We start from the raw sequence: 20,767 nt of genomic DNA on the forward strand, positions 1-20,767 counted from the left end.
TTATAGCCAGAAAGTATAATGACTGCTTTCAAGACCATGTAAATCTTTCACTGCAATACAGTAGATCACTTAATAGTATTGCTAATGTATGTCACATTTTCGCCTTGGAAACCTCAGTGTGAGACCCCTAGCCATAGCCGGGATGAATAGCTCCTGTTCTGGGCAGCCTCTCAGTACTCCCACACCACCTGAACCCACAGGCTTTGTGCTTCTAACACCGGCTGTGTTCACAGTTACTAAACAGACTCCGTGGTGCATCGTCCAGCCCAGCGTCAAAGCTACAGCTGCTTGCTCAGGGCTGGGTCTAACTGGGGTTTGAATAGCTCCAAGGGTGGAAACTCCATCATCTCTCTGGGCAGCCTGTGCCAGTGTTTGACTACCCTCACATTCCTGCTTCTTGTCCTGACCGCTGGGCACCACAGAGCACTGTCTGGTGTTCATACTCTCCCCTCAGGTATTTGCACATATTGACTGGATCCCCCTCAGCCTTCCCTTCCTCCAGGCTGCACATCCCCCAGCACACTCCATCTAACAGATGTTCCTATCCCTTAATCTTCTTTGTGGCCCTTACAGCCTTACCCCAAAGCACACATCACCAACTGCTTAGGGGGCAAGTCCTGTAGCCAATATGGGAGCTCTCGGCTCTGTCCTTCTCCTCCTCTCCCTTTGTGCTGGTGTGACGTTTGTGCCCCTGGGCCCCGGAACCCGGTATCCGTACACCAGCCTTGCGAGCTCCTGGCTTTCCTTCTATTCCTGCACTCCCTGCCCTAACCCTTGGTCTCTGAGATCACTTATCCCACGGGATGCCGCAGGCGGAGGGATCCCCCAGCCCCTCTGGATAATGGATAAAGACCTCTGAGGTCACTTGTCCCCGGAGACGCTGCAGGCGGAGGGATCCCGCTGCCCATGGACACGGAGCGGACAGCACGCCCGGTCCCTGCTCAGCCGCCCTGCTGGGGGCGCTCTCCGTCACAGGCGCCCGCCATGGCCCCGCCCCGTCCCCACTCCCTGCTCGCGGATTGGTTGGCGGCCCTGCCACTCAGGGACGGGGCGTGCCTGGCAGGCGGTGGCGCTCGCTCAGCCAATCGTAGCGCTGGGCGGGGAAGAGGCGGGCCCGTCGCCATGGCAGCCGCGCTACCGCCCCAGACGCGTCCCGGGTTAAATCCCCGCTGGAGCCGGAGCCGCGGGAGTTCTTGCTCCGCTTCGGCGCGGGACCCGGGAGGATGATGTGGCCCCGCCGCGGGCTCGACCCGGGTTCCGTGTGGGCGCAGCGCCTGCGGCAGCTGGAGCAGCGGTTGCGCGTGAGGGGGCGAGGGGCGGGGCAGGGGCGGGGCCTGCGGGCGGGCACGTGCTGCGGGGCCGCGCCTCGGCCGCCGGGCGGGAGGGCCTGGAGGGCGCTCCCAAATCCTGCGCGGTCCTAGGCGGGGACACCGAATCCGGCAGCCTGTGGCGGCCTGTTGGGCCCTCACGTGTTCGGGGAGGCTGCTCCAGCTGGGGCTGCGATAGAAGTAGAGAGAGCAGTGAGCCGCGCTCCTTCCCCCGGCCCCGCCGCCGGCCCGGGCGGGCGCTCAGCGCTCTCGGGAGGCGCCCCTGTGCTGAGGGAGCGTCTGGCCGCGCCACCGTCGAAGATCTCTCATAGTGCTGCCTTGGAAATGGAAACTTACATGCTCATGTATAAATAAATGAAATAGTGCTTTCCCAAGAACCAGGGTTCTGGAAAATGCCAGGAGGAGGTGGTTTCGCAAAGCAAAAGCTGTTTAAAACGTGTACCCCCACTAGCAAGCAGTGTAACAGAAAGGATAGAAATAAATGAATATTAGGAGTTTATCCTAATTTTTGCATGCTCGTATATAAATACTGTGATTAGGAGATGGGGGTAGGTGGTCCATTGATCTCAGAAGTCTGAGAAACACTGGAATATGATAATGAAGCCTAACAGAATGAAACGGTGTTAATCAGACTCGTATTTTTTTAATTTTAATTTTTGTGTATTTGGGTGGGTTTTCTTCCTTAGACCAAAGAAGAAAGAATAGTTGTCCTGGAAACTGAAAATGCTGTTCTCCATCTAAAACTTGCAGAGGTGACTGTTGTTCATTTTTTTCAATAAGAATTCTTGGGGAAATAGAAAAAAAAGACATCAAAATCTGCCTTCCTCTTTTCAGGTTTTGCACTCTTCAGTTGAAGGGATTAAGGCTCAGTGTTTCTTTCATTCCAAAATCATGAATGGTAGCAGTAATGATAGGCTGATTAAGTAATTAGAAATTTGCTTAAATTTAAATATTTGCTATTGTTTTAGATCTATAAAACTGAACTGAGGGAATGACTCTGGAAGCATTAAATATGGAATATTTCTTTCTTCTTACAGGGGACATGTTTGTCTAAAAGACAATGGCAGACTTTTCAGGAATACTTTTTAAACACAATTAGGATGATGCTTTAGAAGAACTATTCACAGAGTGCAGGAGAGACATTTCATTATTAGTAGGCTTACCAGGGATGCTCTGCTGTGTGTGTTCCTAGAAGTGGTGTTACACTTGTCTAGAAAAGAAGAGGTATTGTTGCACATGTACCTTGTCACAGAGCATACTGCAACAGCTGGATGCCTTCATTTCCTTATATCCTTCTACAGAAGCATAGGTTATTCCTAGATCCTCACTGAAATAAGGAGCAGCCTGTGATAGTGTTTAGGGCCTTCAAAGGGGGCATTCCAGAGATTTAAAGAAGTTTGAGTATAGATCTAGGCTGCTGGAGCAAAGCCAGTGGTGGGTATTAGTAGTGATGCAAACTGTTGGCCAAGAGTTTCTAATCTGGGCTGAAACATTAACTGCTTGGGTGACCTCAGGGAAGCCATTTGCCCTCCATGTGGGTTTGTTAACACCCGTGGATAAAAGTGGGTTTAACATTTTTCAATGTCTAACTGGAAACAGGTGGTATATCTGAAATGAGTTTTGCTGGGTATACACAAGAACATTAATTTATTCTGAGGAAATGTTTTTATTGTCTTTGTTCTGCTTTACAGTATTCACTGAAAGCCTTAAGTATTTCAGCTGATTATTTTTTATTCTCACAAGCACAAGAAATAAATTATTCTAGTCAGTGAGGTGTATCAGATGTAGGAAGGAGTTGCCTGTGTATTAGAGAACGAAGCCTTGGTTTTGAAATAGAGCACTCCTTCATTTTATTGAAAAATGTGCTGGAACAAATGGGTGCCTGTAGACACACAAGGAGTGTGGGCAATGTTACCACCAAGAATCAGAAACAATGTCAAGTGAAATCCTTTGCAGCTAACCTTGCACTGATGTTTCTATTCAGGCAGGTATTTAAATACACTTTAAAAACTTGCCTCTTCTTAGTTAATTTGCCCCAGCAATCTGAAAATATGAGCTGAACTGAGATCTATGAAATAGTTTTACCTTAAGTGAAGACTGTCTATTAAAAACAATACTAATTGAAATTAGTATTATTTAAGGTTGTGCAATATTGCACCATATGTCCTAATACTCTACCAGCTGTGCTGGTGAGAAAAGCTGCTGCCCTTGACTTGTCTTTCCCTGATCCTTCAGATCTGCTGGTGGAGATGCCTGAGTGATTGAGCCGTAACATGTTCAGTCACAGGGACCAGGGTTAACAGAGGTCTCGTTCTTAACTTGTAAAAGCTAATTGGATTTGTTTTGGCTGGAGTGAGTTGGGAAGCTTTGGAGACAAACTTATGAGGATTGCCATAAATTAGGATTTGCAGTGTAAATGTTTATCTATGGGTTGCATCAGTCTCATTAAACTGTTATCTCCTGCTCTAGACCGTCCCTTACATCCTTGCGACAGTGATGAATTTCAGCACCTCTGCTGTGTTCTGCAGCCTCAGCTATTGTTATCCCAGCAGTATACTGGAAGGGTTGTTACTGAACGTAGGAAGTCTCTCTTGGTAGACCTCCTTTTGTCCTGTTTTTTCCTATTTGGAAGTCTGTTTATCTACCTGCATAGCCCTTGCTTTTATTAGCAGTCTTTGAGGTCCTGATCCTGCAGCCTTCTTTACACAAAGCCAAATCTGCCAGAATGGATCTGATTGCAAAACTGAGATTTCACTTTGGAGAAAGCTATGAGTAGTTCAGTTTCACTTCTGCTTAGAATACAGCTGACTATAAAAATGGTTTAGTCCATTTTTTCCTTAGCGCAGGTTTGCAAGTTCTGGCCTATGAACAACTCTGATGAATATTAAAACTATTTTAGTGGAGAAAACCCCAAAATCAAGGCAACATTTGCAATAAAGATGAACTTGATAGTGGAAGTGATGAGGGGATGACTGCAATAACAATAGCATCGACCTTTCTGCTTTTATCGTCAGTGTTGAGAAATGTGGAGGGTCAAGGGGAATCTGTGCAGATGGTGCAGATTAGGTGCTAAAAGGAGGTTTTAGCTACCCTAAGCTGCCTTAACAACAAGGCTTGGCTACTTGCAATTGCTTATATAGATATGCTTAAGTTTTCACGTGTGATTAGAGATACTAATTCTGGTGCACTACTCCTGTGCATTTTTGTGAAGCTGTTTGTAAATATTGTATCTGAGTAACGTGAGTCTTGAAAATCCTTAGATTTTCAGAGCATCTAAACACTGTATAGAGTCAGTCTCAGTATCTTAAAGCCTGTAAAAATTTAAAAAAAAAAAAAAAACGGCTTCTGGTCTTTCTTGTAAGAACTTTTGATATTAGTACTAAGGTGGTGCACTATTGTATAGAGCTTCTGGTTGCATGTGTAAATAGAAGATTCATGCTTTGTGAAGGTGCAAAAGCCACATGAAAATGCTGGTTTCAATAAGTGAAGTACTGTTTTTTTGGAAATACAATCTTTGTTTATCCTAACAGCTGTAGGATGTTACACTGTTTTTGCTGATATCATCTGTAGTTAAACTGCAATTAAATATTTGCATTTTACCTATTGTTATCAGATGGCTGGAATTAAATCAAACCCATTGTGTGAGCAGATTTAGCTCTTTCATGTCTTTTGTTGTACTCTTCTATTCTTTTCTATTTTAAATAACAGGGGATTGCAATCACGGAATGTATGGTGTTAATAAAGCAGGAAATAAGTCTGTGCAAGAGACAAGTGCATTTCAAAAACAAAGGAAGAGGCAATTAGTACTGGTTAAGGAGTGATGGATATCAACAGGTGGCAGGGGAAAGTAGCTTAAGAACTTGCAGCTCATTTTAAGCACCAGGACTGTCAGAAAATTACAAAATTACATTTTTACTGTAATACAGATTCTTTCGTATTGCAGAATTTCACAAGAAATCTCTACAGAGATACCTTTTTTTGCATTCGTGTCTGTAAATATTTAAAGTTGTATTATTTCTATTTTCCTTTTGATTTCAATGTCTCAAAAATTTCTCAAGTTGGCCATAAAAATTGCTTTTGCATAATAGGTAAGTTTAGACTGCTAGAAAGCATTCTTCTTCACATCCTTTAAAAAATGCTTTGGTTGCTGTGATCTCTGAAGACCCAGAGTAGGCTTTATTGGCACAGCTTGGCACCATTGCAACCCTACTGATTGTAGTGGAGTTGGTGTTGTCAGGGACAGAATGCAACAGGAAACATGAGTGTTCAAAGTGATTTTTATTGTGATTTTTTTTGTGATTTTTAAAAAATTTTAAATAGTATCAAGGGTTGGCTGGAGGAAGCACTAAAGAAGTATTGCAGCTCTATGCTGCTCATGGCCAGCAGATGAAGTTGCAGAAGAGTTCTGTTGTAACCCAGCTGCATGGAGCAATAAAGGTAAAGACATTTAGTAATAACATAGGCATGATCTATGCCCTAAACATTTACATGCTTATCAAATATAGTAAACCCCAGAAAATGGTGTGCTATGAACCTGAACTGTGGCTTTATTGTATTCACAACAGAGCTTACAGTGAGGTGTAACAATGATTTCATAGTGGTTTTGATGTAATAGGCTGCAAAGTCACTTGAGAGGCTGGTAAAAGTGGATGCTCCTGAGCTCCAGGATCTTACATACACAGTGCTATTAATACCTGAGCTAGATATTTTTGTAATCAAAACTTCACAATTTCCCATTTGACTGTCATACAGACGTCCCCTAAAAACCAATAATTGTGATATACTTTAATCAGATAGGCAAATCCTTTCAAAAAAGCATTTGAGAGCTCCACTGATTACTAAGAGCTCTCTGGCAGATCTCACAAGAGGAGTAGTTTGCTGTGTGCTCACTCAGGTTTTAATTTTGCATCAGAGAGACTGAAACTGTTCTCCCAGTGTACCATAATATTTTCCTTTGTTGAAGTACTTATTTGTGAAGTTACTCTATAGAATAGTGAGTTCCTTTTAGGGACACTACCAAATACCAGCTTTTCTCAGGGCAGCACTGAATACCTGCATAAAATGACTGACAAGTGTCTCGGGAAAAAGTCTGATTCTTAACAGGCAGAAGGATGCAGCTTGACTTTACCCTTGTTGGACTAGATGATTGTTGTAGGTCCCTTCCAAAAGAGCTGTTCTGTTTTATTCTAATCACAGTGGTTCTGCTTTGTAAATTTTATGGTGGTAGTTTACATTTTTGTTTAGCTAGAATGGCAGAACTGCTTGTGATGCAATACCAGTGGATTGAGATAGCAAACTATCAGATGTCAACGAATACTAGGAGAGAGCAAAGCTCTCCAAATAAAAGTCTAGATGAACAGTCATCCTGTACCCATAATAACAAAAAAATACTTCTTCCCACTTAAATTGTGTGGCTTTCAAGAGTGAGAAATGCAGTTATTTTGTCCCTTTAGTTTAGATTGCTTTTTATCACTGAAACGAATTAATTAGTTCAACTAATTAGTACCACAGTACTAGTCAGTTTCACAGTTAGAAAAATAAAATGTCACAGAATATGTAACACTTTGTACCAGGCTGACAGTGAAACATCACAGTGCTTCTGTGAGATAAGGTATTGTTAATTTCACCTTAGAGATGGCTTTACATGTCCATTTCAGGACTTGGATGTCAAGAAGTTTACTAATCCTAAAATCAGATCAATTTGGTTTTTCTTAGGTGGACTTTTAAGTGAATATAGGCTGATCTTACAAACATTTAAAAGACTCATCATATATGTTACACTGAGTTACATCCATAATACAAATACTTTTCTGAACAGTAGCAGTTTCTGATCTCTTCAAAATACATCTGTTCTCATAGGAAGACATAGAACTAGCCTATATAAGAAATGACTTAAGAGTGAATCCTAGCAAATACCTTCTGATCAAATTGTGGAAAATGAAAGCAGTAAGGGATATATGGATCATGATTTTTCATTGCTGCTTCTGGATATGACTTAAAAGTGGACAGAGCCCACACATGTTCACACACACTTATTTTTGTCTGGTGAAATAACAAAGAGACTTGGTTATACCTGTAGCTGTGTTACGGTCAAAATAGGTATGATAAAATAATAAGGATCTATAAAGTCTTGCTGAAATTTTTAGGAAATTACATTGCGAAATGTTGTGCAGGATCCTTCTCTAAGCATGCTGAAAGATATGCTCCTGAAGGCTTCCTTCCATCAAGTAGAAGGTTCTTCCTGCCTGTGACATCTCACCATAATAATTTGAGCTGTTAGATTGAGTGTTCTTAACTGCTGGTTTTGTGTCTTTATAACATATTTTTCTTCTTGCTGAGAAGAGGCTTAAGCAAGACCTGAAGAGCCTTCATTCATTTGCTCTTGAGCTTTCAAAAGACTTCCAACGTCAAAGCAAGACTTGTCTTTACCAAGTTCTGGCAGCAGTCCATGGGATACAGCTGCAAAATGAAGCAATGCGAAGTAAGGCTCATTGCACTTACATTTTGAACATGTAACATCAACAATGTAATTGTTCAACGTTACTAACATTAAAAGGTTGAGTTTGATTTTTGGGAAATGTGTCACTGAAATTGTAGCACTTGTTTCTTGTTTGACCTTAAATCATCAAGGAGTTCTGAAGCATTAGAAGAAGTACAAATAACTCTGCAGAGGTTTTGAGTGATAATTTGGATTTGTGTTTTGTGTGGATTACAGCTGCTATTAGACTGCTGCTGAGTTGGCTCAGCTGTAACATTTTTAAAGTGAAGTTCTCAAGCTTGTTTTCTTGGCTATTTTAGAAGAGCTGAATAAGGAATGTGTTGCATTATAAAGCTGAAATTTGTCTGCTTTTGACTGTACCAGAAAAGGACTTGGCTGATTTCAGAAGTTTCTGAAAATACTGCCTGAAATTAGGATAGACTTGATTTTTAATATTCCTGTGTATTTATTGAAAAAAAATTTACTTCCAAATCAAAAACCAGTTGCACTTGCTGGACTGTAGATACTAACAGCACATGGACTGCTGTTTTGGAATTCAGGTGCTTCCTTGTTCATGTATACATAGGAAGGGGAGCCGGTGCACTGGTGTACACTGCCCTGATCACTGAGGACTAAATGCATTGATCCTACACCTGGATCCCATAGTATGGATCTCTGCACCTGCTTTCAATATCCTTGATTCTGGTGAAGCTCCTACCAGGCTTGAGAAGCACGAGACATGCACTGCTTAAATTGTTTGAAGTGTAGCAACCTGATGGACTACAACAAATACACAAATTTACAGTCAGAGACCCTTTGTGATGCTCTAATATCCATGTGTTGCCATTTAAAAGGTACATTTTCTTTCCTTGAATTATTTCATTTTCAGACTGATTTGATTCCAGTGGGACTCCTCATGTCAATAGCAACAAACAGCACTCTTGGTGAAGGGTGTTTTTAGGGAACTTATTCCTCTGTGTTATGTACTAAGTTATGATTAAAATGTATTTGATTACTCTATTATCCTTGTAGAGAAAATGCTCCATCAAGGAGTCTTTAAAACAGAAAAAAAAAACAAAGTGGAAAATAAACTTTAAGAAGTGAATTTTTCTCTTGTTGAAGCAGGGGGCTAAATGAACAGGTAGGAGATTGGATTTGGCACCTGAACTATTGTGGTGTAAATAAATAATAAGCATTCATTTGGAGGCCTGGCAAAATTCTGTTGACTGTTCTCAGTTTGCACTTCCTGGTGCACTGTTCTTTGAAATCATAAGCAGGAGAAGCTTCCCTAACTATAATGAAATAGCCTGTTGGTACTTTGGTGGATGACTTTTGTTTTGATTTTGGCTGGTTTTCAGTTTTTTGTGAAATGTTTTGGATGGTGATTCTATTGTTAAGGTTAAATATGACCATTGGAATTGCCATCCTTAAATTACATGTAATCTTTTGTAGACAGAAAGCCCAAAGTACATATTCTGGAGACAGTATATATTACCAGTTTAATCTTAAAATAGAGATTGAAAACAAGGGAGAAAATTACAGAAGAAGTATTTGAGTAGGTAAATTTCAAGGTTGTAGTTGACATGCAACAAACTATAAAACTTTCCTGTAACAACGGAGTAGTCCTTTGCTTAGAAATATTTATTCACAGTCTGAAAATCAGGCTACTGCCCCCTTTCCCACTGAAACTTAAGTAGTAGCAATTCATAAGAGAGAGAAGTGCCCGTTATTCTGTTATTATAGGCCTGTTTTCCTGATGAATAAAGCTGCTATCATTTTTGCTAAAATATTGGCCACCGAACTGCAGATGATACTACTGAGAGAGAGGCAGTGATTCAGCAGATTTTTGGAAGGGTGGGAATTTATAAAAATTTAAGATTATTTTTTAGATTGCTTCACCATGCAGATATTATCAGAAAGAGGAAATTATGGTGACTTAAAAGCCTAGTGACTTAGATATGCTTTGCAATTCCGAGGCACTTTTCTCTCTGGGCTGGAGAAGATTAAAAAAGGAGCTTATTTCCCATTTTGTCCATATGCTAGCACCTATGTGCTTTGCTCCTGTTGGAGAAAGCTGATCTCTGCACTGTGCTAATGACTTGTATGTGTGGAATGTGAACTATCATCATCTTTTATCCTCAGCTCCACAGGTGATTTCCACCAGCTCGGCCGTCTTATGAAAGCGTTTCCCTTAGTGTGGAGTAGGGAAGTAGGAGAGGGACCTTGGATCCAGCAACAAAAATATTGTAGCAGCCCAAAGAATAATCACAGAACCATAGAATGGTTTGGAAGGAGTCTGGAAAGGTCATCTATTTTCATTCCCCCTGCAGTGAGTAGGGACATCTTCAACTAGATCAGGTTCTCAGAGGCCCATCCAATCTGACCTTGAATGTTTCCAGGGATGGGCAATCCACCACCGCTCTGCACACCCTCTTCCAGTGTTTTGCCACCCACATTATAAAAACCACCTTTCTTTTATCTGATCTAAATCGACCCTATTTTAGTTTAAAACCATTACCCTTTGAGCTGTCACAACAGGCTGTGCTAAAAATAATGTTACAGTGTGGAATATAAAACACAGCTGAACTCGAAAGAAGTTTTGGTATTAGGTCTATTGCATCATAGCTGCTAGAAGACATGATCAGATTGATCTCCTTTTTAAACTGGACTCTAGACTGGCAAGAAACGTTAAAAACCCCAGGGAACTATGGGGAAAACGATACATCCATATCTCAGATATGTTGTGGCTGTGCTAGGTTGTGCTGCTCCTGTTTTTCATGTCCCTGTTACGGACCTTTCTGTTATGTTTGTGTAACTCTTTGTGAAACCACACACAGAACAGATCAGGAGCTGATCCAGGGCAGAATTTTCTCAGAAGGAAGGATTGCTTTTAGACCTCTGTGTGACTGAGGGAACACTTGTGCGATCACAGCAGAAGGTCCAGTGCAGCACTGGAGGGGAGGGAATGAAAAGCTCCTTAACCAGGACTGTCAGTTAAAGGAAAGGGACTGTGAAGGTTACAGTCCTGAATATGCTTGCAAGACATCACAACTGTTAGACTGATGTTACCGTGATCAGTAACATTTCAACAGAAAAACTGCTGGCGTTCCCAGCTCCCAGAAAATTTCCATATAGATCAATGAAGTGGGCAAAGGATGGGGAAAAGGGATGTCTATAATGGCTGCATTCATGTAGTGACTACTTCTCTTGCATAATGAAGAGTGTTATTAGTATTTTAAAACAGATGTACACAATGTCTACCTCTAGGTTAAGGATGAAAATGTAACTCCTGTATAGCTTGCATCTGATGTCAAGCAGAAAACTAGGAAAATGTTAAATGAGTGTTTATATTTGTTACTGTATAACTCTATTTTCAGAAAAAAATAAAATTTCAGAAATAATTTATGCATTAGGAAACTTTTTTTCTTTCAAGGCTGCAGTAATGGAAGAGTACCCTCAGCATCTATTGCTTTGCCTTACTGCTTGTTTAAGAGACTTAGGTAACTCAAAATGTGTACACAAATTTGTAAATGAAGATACTTATTATGGAGATTACTTGAATAATGGATTCTAGCCTTGTGTTTTTAAAGGTACAGTATGATTAGGGATCAGTGACTGTAAGTGGCCCTTTTGATAATTTATGGTAACAGATTTGCATGGGATTCTCCAAACCAAAGCATGCTAGTGTTACTCTACATGCAGGATGCAAGAGGATTTTTTCATAGTGAAACTCCTAGACTTTGATTCCCCAGCTATTAATGTCATGTTTCCCCTGCGTGCGTGTACTTGAGGAGGAAGACTGTGAGTTGGAGGTGAACTGGTTGGAGGTCAACTGGTTATTAGCAAAAAAGATCTGAGAAATCTCTAGTGTAGACAAATGTCCCATGAAATTATCTGATTTTTAGTCTATACCAGAGAGAATAAATCATCTGTGTGACCATGCTGAGATACTGAGCCTGATCCTTGCTCTGTAAGGTAGCACACTGAGGTTGGTGGCCATCTGCTAACTCAGCTCTCAGACCTTGGTTTTGACTGCTCGATACCCTACATCGTTGCTGGGGACCTTGATTTCCCACTGGGGTTCCTAGAAGCTTGCTTTTGCACAAGCTTGCCAGTCACATAATATGTCTTCTGGTCTTTATGTTTGCTTTAGGCCTACTCAGTGTTAATGTAATTGGGCTGAAATAAAACCATTTGTGAAGTTAGAAGGCTTTTGTAATAACCCATATCACTCTTCTCCATTTTGTGAAGGAGACTCCCTAGGGTTCAAATGATCGGTCTTTCCTATGAATTCCTCATGGAGTGATGGACCTATCTTAAAGGCGAACCTTGTAACTGTTTAAGGGATTACTAGCACTGTAAGTGAGGCTGAGGATAAATGACATGTTAACTTCTTGTAAAGTTAGCCCACATGAGTCTAATAACTGCAGATGTGGTATGAGCCTTGCAAGTGACAGCCCCAGCTAGCAGCAGGCTGCTTCAAGTTTAGGTTTCAGGCTTCGCTGGCAGGTAACATCACTCTAACTAAACTGACACATTTGAACTGCCTTTAAATATCTTATGATCTTGATTGCTTTTCAAGACTTCACATGTACACTTGTGGTAATTATTTGTAGCTTCACATAGCAAGAACTATGATGGGATTTTTCATAGGTGTCTAGTAAATCAGAAACTAACCTTCCTAACTGAAATTTGGTGAAGTTGAGAAGGTTTGTGCCTGTATTTCATGAGGTGCTACTGGACAATTCCTTTTGTAAAGTCATGGAGTTTATTTCTCTGAAACTGCCTTCTTCTAGTGTTTCAGATAAAAGCTTTTGATCTTGAACAGTCTCTGCAAGAGGTGACAGAGAGATATGAGAAAGAAAAGCAGAAGAGGAAGGCTCTACATAACAGCTTAGTTGTAAGTATGTTTAATAACAGAAAATTGGCTTATTTTGTTGAAATTATTCCCATAATTTCCTCACCAGTAAAAGTAAAGAATGTACTTCACATGGGTATATCACCTCCCCCAGCTGTCTATATATGATGTGTTTATTTGCTGAGGCACATTTGTCTTATAATAAACCCCACCCCTTTCTTTTTACACAAGATCTTCCAAATGCACTCATGTGACCTATTGCCCTAAGGAGTAGCATCTATTTTAAATAGTGGACAAAACTTGAGTTTCTTCATCCTCTTCTCTAAATTTGCAGCTTCTGAAATTGTTTTAAAATTCTTAAAATTATTAACTTGATATTGCAAAGTAGTCATCTTTTATTTTTCCAAATATCTCTAGCTGTAACCTGCTCAGCCATTAGTGATGGTTCATTTGGGATTAATTTTTTCCTATTTGTACTTTAAATTTACTCTTTCTCCCATCTTCACAAATGACTAGTTTTGGGTTTCCTGATTTAGGACCTGATTTTTAGAAACACAAGCCTCCTTCAAATAAAATTTTTAAAAGTTTTCCTACCTGGGATTATGAAGCTCTTCATTAAAAAGTACTTACCTTCTAAATTTTGCCTCGTTTCAGTTTACTGAAAGGATATTCCCCAGAGCAGTGGGGTGTTAATTCCAGTGGTTAATAATCCTCATAGGCAAGCTGTGTTTAGTCATACAAAATGAGAAGAACTGATCACCAGCAAAAAGGAAGAGATAAACTGGTCTAAAATGGCCTACAGCGAAAAATCAGCTACTGGCTTTTTAATCATATAGGAACACAGTGGAGAGGAAAATATACAACATATTTTATATTCCACATCTTCCTCAGGACTGGTGGAAGAGAAATGGAGTGTGTAATGTTGTCTATTGAGTTAATACAGGTATCTGAAGAAGCTCAGGTAAGGAGGAAGGAGAAAAAAGAAGGGAAGGGAAAGATGGCTAAGAGGGGTTTTTTTTGTCCATGTGAACTGGAGAGGGCTATACAATTCCAGTGGTCTGGAGAGCTCATACTTCCTCAAGTACTTTCTCCTACTTTACTAAGACAAATTACCTTGATTCTGTTTTGCTCCCCACAGAGTCTAGGGCTATGATGTGGTAAACACCTGCTTTCTTAAACATGTTCATGTCTGTTTGATAAATTTCAGTGTATTTATCCTCTCCAGTAACTTGTGTTAAAAACAGCTTAATATTCTTATCCCAGGAACTGAGAGGAAATATCAGAGTCCACTGCAGGATTCGACCATTGCTACCTTTTGATGATGCTGCTGGACATTCAGTATCACAAGACAGGTAATCTGTTTTGGTTGTGTTAGATCCTACCTGACTTAAAATACAGAGAAAACAATAGTTATATTTATATGAGAACAACAGTGTCCTTGATTTTTTCTGGTTTTCTGTGTGTGGGGAGACAATGTTGGTATCATAAAAACTAATTGCTGTTTTCTTTCTCCTGCTAAATTGGCTCTAGCCAATCTCATCCTCCTGTCTAAAAGTATGTTGACCTCAATAGAAAGCCATAGCTGTTCTGCCAAGCCAGGATTATCCTTGGCTTGGCAGAAGTAACACAGCTGCAATCAGTTTAGACTCTATTCACTATCCTATACAAATTCTGGGATGCAGTAATGTAACAGCTGCCAGAAGTCGTGGGTAGAGAAACACACTCAGCGTTACAATTGTTTTGTGATGCTATAGAACACATTGGCTGGCTGCACAAACATTGGTAATTCTATTTCAGTCTAATTTGGCTCTGCATACCTTATTTATAATACACTTACTGTAACTGACGTGTCAAAACATTCCAAGATCCAAAAGGAAAGAGGGATTAGATGCAAGTATCTGCTTAAAAAGCTGAATTCTCCATAGATGACTAACATGAAAGAAAATAGGGATTGAAGTGTATACAAAGAAAGAAAGAAAGAAGGGGAAAACTAGGTGGGTGGCTAGAAACCAGTAATGTTATCATTTGCTTTATCAGTAAATAGCTGATTTGGGGCTTTATTTTACTTTTACTGCCTGGTAATTTTAAAAGAGTACATTCAGTGTTTTAAAGTTTCAATTTTTGGCAAATCTTGCAAAAAAAAAAAAAAGAAAAAAAAAGATTGTTTTAATTAAAACAACATCAAAAATAACAGACAAGGTATTTCAAGAAGCCTGAAGTTGACACTTGCATTAGCCTGTGCTTGGGATACCTGGGGAGGAACCCACTCCCTTTTTTTGTTGCCATATGAAATAGTGCAATCAGGTGCTGACTTGCAGTGTAAAACAGGATGGACTGGGGTGAACAAATAATTGTCAAGAGTTCTTAAGGCAATAGAAAGTAATTTAAATAAAATTTATCTGTAAAGCTATGGACTGATTCCCCAAAAACTCTCACACATAAATAGATTTATACACCTCAGTAATCCCAGTCAGTGTTCGGACTAATCATGGATTCAAGATCAGGGATCTTGAAAAAGAGGGTGTTTTTTGCTTTAATGTTCTAAAGTGAAAGCTTCTTGTTACAAGCTCATGCAACAATCTCAAAATAATAGAATGGCTTGCATGTGAATTCTTCTTAATTTGGTTTGTTCTGAATGCCCTTTCTAAAGCAGATTATTTTGCTTGATTGCACTTTAATTTGTTTTTTATTCACAATTAACTGTGGTGTTAGTATGTACATAGGGTACAATAATAGTGGCAATTCTGAAAGGTACTCTTCAGACAATGTGTAGTTCACAGACACTTTAAACATTGGTTTTCCTCAGCTAAGTGGAACACTTATGGTTTGAAAGGTACCTATTTTTCCCCTATTGGTGCTTTTTTCTTCCCTTACAGGCAAAGAAACTTTTCAGAAAAAGCGGCATATGCAGCTGATGATGTGAGTATTTGAGGGTGGAATTCAAAAGCACATTGGTAAATACTAGAAGAAGAAACAAGAGGGGCATGAGAATCATGAGTTTAAAAAAAACCCCAACAAGGTCAGGTGGTGCTCAGATTTGATTATCCATGGGTGCAATAGCAGGTGGTTTGTGCTATTTTCATCCTGACTCTTTGTAGGGGTAATAGCTTAGAGCTGCTGCTGGTGCAGCCATCCTTTGACTGGAGGTTGAATGTTTGCAGCAGTCAAACTGCTGCTGACTTCCTGCAGTCAGTCCCTTTGAGCCCCTTGTATGTGCTGTAGCTATTTCTAAAGTTATGTCAGGCTTTCTTCAAATTTTACTATTGCAACACAGCCAATGCATTAGGGCAGAAATATGATACCTCATGAAGCACAGCAGCCTCTGTGGTGCTGCAGTCAAGCATGTTAAAGTATCCTGGCTTAGATCCATCGGAGCAGGCATGGTCATTGAGGCTGCAAATCCAAATGACGTTCCAGCATTAATTGAGGCCATTACCAAGATATAAAATTTAAAAAGGCACAGTAGTGTGAGCTAAGGTCAAAGTATTAACTTGGGTTTTAATTTTCTTAGGTCCCATAGTTCTTAGTTGGCTGCTCACTGTTACTTACATGGTGATGAGCCAAATTCTCTTTTATAGTGTAGTGCTTAAAATATTGCTGAAGTGACTGGAAGTATGTTATGCATTTAAATCTCCCAGATTATAGTTTCATTAGGCAGATACCACTTTCATAATGTGGATAATTATATATATCCATATCTATATCTATATATATATGTGCAATTAGGTAACTAATGGAGCACATGAAGAGATGAAGAAAGAGTAAATATGTCAGGAGATAAAAAACAGGGATCTGTAATGGTAGACATTGTATTCTGGATATCCTGACACATTTGTTGTACTATAAAATGCTACAACCATTTCTGACCTGTTAAATTTTATTGCACAAGGATGAAATTTGCCAATATTTGGGTTTTGGATTATTTCATATAGATATCTGATGTATTACAGTATCTATATGTTTACAGGCAAGGCTTGTCTGCTTGTTTATGCCAATTTATGAATTTTACTTTGTATGAAAGAGTGACCTTCAATATGCTAATCGTATGAAATATTTCAGGAATATAAATATAAGCACAGGCTTGATTGAGAAATGAAATTTGCAAAATATTAACTTCCTGGTATTGGAAAACACAACATAGGCTTCAAATGTTTTATTGGTTTGCCTTGACATTTATTTAGTTAAAATACTTTCCAGTTTTGGTCAAATACCTGAAGTCTTTATATTAGATTCTTAATATGAATTTATCTTTCTTTAAGAAAAAAATATTGTTGCAAGAATCCTTCTTACAAGAAACACTCAATTTAGACTAATCTTACAAAAGTAAAGGAAAAAAAAATGTTTATTGCCTATTTATTTTGCTATTAACAACTGAAGCTGTTATGCTTGTGGCTACGATAAATGTGCAATTTTCAGATTAAAATATGGGGCTTGACTTGTTATTGAGCTTTTAGTTGCAACACAGTCAAAGATTATATTTCTGAAAACAACCATTTCCCAGACAATGATTTAAAGGAAATTTTAGATCAAGGTGAAGGAAGACTGTCTGTGGTAAAGGTGCTGAGTTTATTTGTTTTGCTTTTTAGATCATGACTGTCTCTCAAGATTTTTTTCCTGAAAATACTTTGTGTGTAACATAACCAGGCAGTTATTTGCCATGATTGTGTTAGAAAGCAGCACATTTGAGAACCAGATCCATGGAGACAACATGACTTCCATTTAGTCTTTGAGTGTTTTTTCTTTTGTTTGTTTAGAGATTCATATCATTCTTAAGACACATGATCTCTTTTCTGATCTTGCTCATCTTGTCTAGAAAATCATTATTCTGATTTTAAGTCTAAAGAAGGCTTAAAGTTTTACTAGATGTATGGAAAAGTATTTCCTTTCAGTTTTTGAGTTACTTGGAGATTTTTGAAGTTTTCTTTTTGCTGTCCTGTGCATGCTCAGCTCCTCAATATAACATTAACCTCTGTGTGAGTCTTTCTTCTGAAATTTGTTGTGCAATAACTGTGGAGAGTGAGTACACGCCACACATCAGGTTGAACCACTCCACACAGATTAGGACACTGAGCAGTGCTGGTATTGTCAGTATCAGAGAAAATGAGCAGGTGAGGAGGTACTGAATGCATAGACTCTTCCTGGTGATGACAGCCCAAGGGGGAATGAGTGCGATCTGAAATACAGCCTAAACATGAGAAGAAGCTGTGAGGGTAGTCAAACACTGCACAGGTTGCCAAGAGAGGGTTTGGCTCTCCAAATATTAGAGATATTCAAAACCAGACTGGACGTGGTCATTACAAATGCTTATGTGAAACTTCTGCCTATTAACAGTCAATTCTTTTGTTTCTATGTTATGCAAATAGAGGTTTTTCTGTCTCGTTTCTCACCTTAGAGAAAGCTGGTTTACAACTAAATTTGATATCTGAATCAGAAATGTGTTCCATCATTCTCTATCCTTTTCAGTTTTTTTCCTTTTCCCTTGCCCCAGAACCTGTTGATTACCAATCCTATTAGAATTTTGTGTCAGGCCATTTTGTAGCAGGGTTGTACTGACATCTGTTCTCAGCTAAATTTGCCAGTACTGGGGTGGGTAACATAGTTTTCATTCTGTAGAGTAAGTGTTTTGTCATCATTAGTTTGATAATGATACATTTCTTTTCTCCAGAAGTAGAAGTACTCGTAAACTCAAAGGAAGAAATTTGATGTTTATTAGCCTTTTGCATGCTGGACATACTGATATGTGATTATTATTTGCTCAGCTCTTTATAACTTTAGTCTGTGGCAATACTTATTTGAAGGCCGCTAGTTCAGCACTCCAAGGCTACTTGTTGGAAGCACATTAGGAGTTTCAGCACTCCCATCAAATGCAGTAATGTAACCACAGGTTAGTAAGCTAGAAAATCTCCTTGAATTGATGAAGTATTTTGTGTGCTGGAGAGCTTCCACCCAAATTGTTGAGCCCTCCCCCCATCTTTTTTCTTTGCTTTTCTCGGCAATTAACCAACATTTGCCATGAGGAGCAGAAGAGCACAGAATTTGCTACAGAATCCACGTCAGACTGCTGTGATTGTACTCTGGTAATAGTTTAGAGAGCTGCTTACATATTTGTCAGACTTACAAAGTTATCATATAACTCATCTGGAAAGTAAATTCTACTCAAAACTCATGGAATTCTATGGATTGTGGTGGTGCAGCTCTTTCTCTTAGTTGTGGACTAGCATGTTATTTAATGAAATGCACATCTGCTTAGTTCTAGACATAGCTATGTATGAAATCAATCTGAAAAGGCACTTTTCAGTGCACTTTTACAGTGAAAATTTTCCCAACAATTAAAAAAAGAATTCTTCTTTGCAATTTTTTTGTGCCAGTGGTGGCAGCTGGGGAGCTTGTGTTTACTTGCTTATGACTTTCTAGGTACAAAGAAAGTTCAGGTAAGGGTTTGGATCTTTCTCTTGAACTTAAGTGCATGTTTTGTGTTGGTTGTTGTTTAATAACTTGAATGGGTTTTGAGAGCCTTTCTTATGGTTTTGCAAGTTCACTGCATTCTACAGGCTCTAAAGCCTTGTGTATTGGCGACTGCTGGAGAAGGGCCTTGGGCTTCCTGATCCTTAAAGCTGTCTCCTGATACAGAATTGATGCATATTTGCTTTTCTGTCTGTGCCTGTGATACTAACAGTCAGTAATTTGCTTTTTTCTCTTAGGAAACTGTCCTTGTCAAATGTAGCCGTCCTGGTCATGCCTCAGTAAACAAGACATTCCAGTTTGAGAGGTGGGTAGTCCTGTGTAGCAATCTGGAAATCTGAATTGCTGGAGGATTTGTATAGTGAAGACTAATTTTTTTAGTAGGCATTAGCTAGAGGGTAATGCTCTTTTTGGTTGGGTTTTTTGAGTGGTGGAGGTGGGGGGGAGAATTCTTGAGGTTTTTTTAGTGTGATAATTATATTCTTCCCAGGACAGAATAATCCATTTCAGGCAATAGATATCAGTTTTCCCTCTCAGCAAAGACTACTGATATGGCTAAGTTTAAACCTGTATAGAGACTTACATGACTCGTTTAACAATCTGAGTAGCTGTTGTGATCCTCACAACATGTTGCAAGGTAGCAGAATGTTTTAAAGGTAAGGAAGTGTTGTCTACCTTTGAGTACTTAAAGCGAGCTCATAAGAAAATGGGGCCAAACTTTTTAGTAGGGCCTGTTGCAATAGGAACAGAGGTAATGGTTTTAAACTGAAAGAGGGTCAACTGAGACTAGATATAAGGAAGAATATTTTCACTATGAATGTGGTGAAACACTGGAATAGGTTTCCCAGAGAGGGACTAGATATCAGCTTCCTGGAAACATCTGAGGTCAGGTGGGATGGGACTCTGAGTAACCTGATCTAGTTGATGTCCCAGCTCGTTGCAGGGGGATTGGACTAGGAGACCTTTAAAGGTTCATTAAAAGCCAGACAATTCAATGATTCTATGAATTGAGGTGGATTTCATGATTTCAGCATTAGACATAGAGCATGACTGTGGCAGGACCTGGACTGAGCACTAGTATGAGTTGATGTTCAACAGCCTGACCATAAGCAGCAAGGCAGAGCAGTGACATGGGAATCAGTGCTCCCCAAAGGAAAGGCTACAGTATGACTGCTTTCCATATTAGATGCTCAAAAATCCACAGAGACTAATCGGATTTTGAAAGCACCATGTGTGATAAGGGCTTTAATGGGACACCAGAGTCACTGATGGTTTCCGTCAGTGAGACAGAAAACTGCTGGGAGTCAGGCTGAAGGGTGCCTTCTGTTCTTTCGAAACAGGTGCTGACCTGGACCTCTGAAAAAAGGAGTATTCATTCCTTTTAAATAGTACAGTGAGAACTCTGTAAACAGAGAAATACAAAATTTTACCCCAATGCCTCTTTCTAGTGCAAACTTTGCATCTATATATTGCGATGACTCAGGAGGCTGCCTGCTCTGAACCATGCTCCAAAACACTCTGGAAACGGAATACAAGAGGATGATTTTATGTTTCCATGCTTGAAGGCAAAACTTGATTTAAAGTCAGATATACCCAATGTGAATTATCTGTCCTGGTTTAAACTTAATGTCTGAGCCTGTT

The 20,767-nt window shown here is 39.7% G+C and overlaps 1 protein-coding gene across 6 annotated transcripts in view; it reads left to right on the forward strand.

The window, feature by feature from the left end:
• The first annotated feature begins 1,117 nt into the window (after positions 1-1,117).
• The window catches only part of KIF25 (kinesin family member 25), a 41,090-nt gene continuing 21,440 nt past the window's right edge, over positions 1,118-20,767 (forward strand). For 2 of the 6 annotated variants that reach the window (XM_039569052.1, XM_039569053.1), the window contains exons 1-8: positions 1,118-1,301; positions 2,015-2,080; positions 5,649-5,765; positions 7,671-7,809; positions 12,603-12,706; positions 13,928-14,016; positions 15,541-15,583; positions 19,366-19,433. In XM_039569052.1, the coding sequence (XP_039424986.1) occupies positions 1,224-1,301; positions 2,015-2,080; positions 5,649-5,765; positions 7,671-7,809; positions 12,603-12,706; positions 13,928-14,016; positions 15,541-15,583; positions 19,366-19,433 (704 nt within the window). In that variant the 5' untranslated portion in view covers positions 1,118-1,223. The remainder of the gene's footprint in view (positions 1,302-2,014; positions 2,081-5,648; positions 5,766-7,670; positions 7,810-12,602; positions 12,707-13,927; positions 14,017-15,540; positions 15,584-19,365; positions 19,434-20,767) is intronic. The other 4 variants (XM_039569050.1, XM_039569054.1, XM_039569051.1 and 1 more) reach the window with 4 other exon arrangements.

This window comes from Corvus cornix, chromosome 3 (genome assembly GCF_000738735.6).
Source record: "Corvus cornix cornix isolate S_Up_H32 chromosome 3, ASM73873v5, whole genome shotgun sequence".
NCBI classification, from domain to species: Eukaryota; Metazoa; Chordata; class Aves; order Passeriformes; family Corvidae; genus Corvus; species Corvus cornix.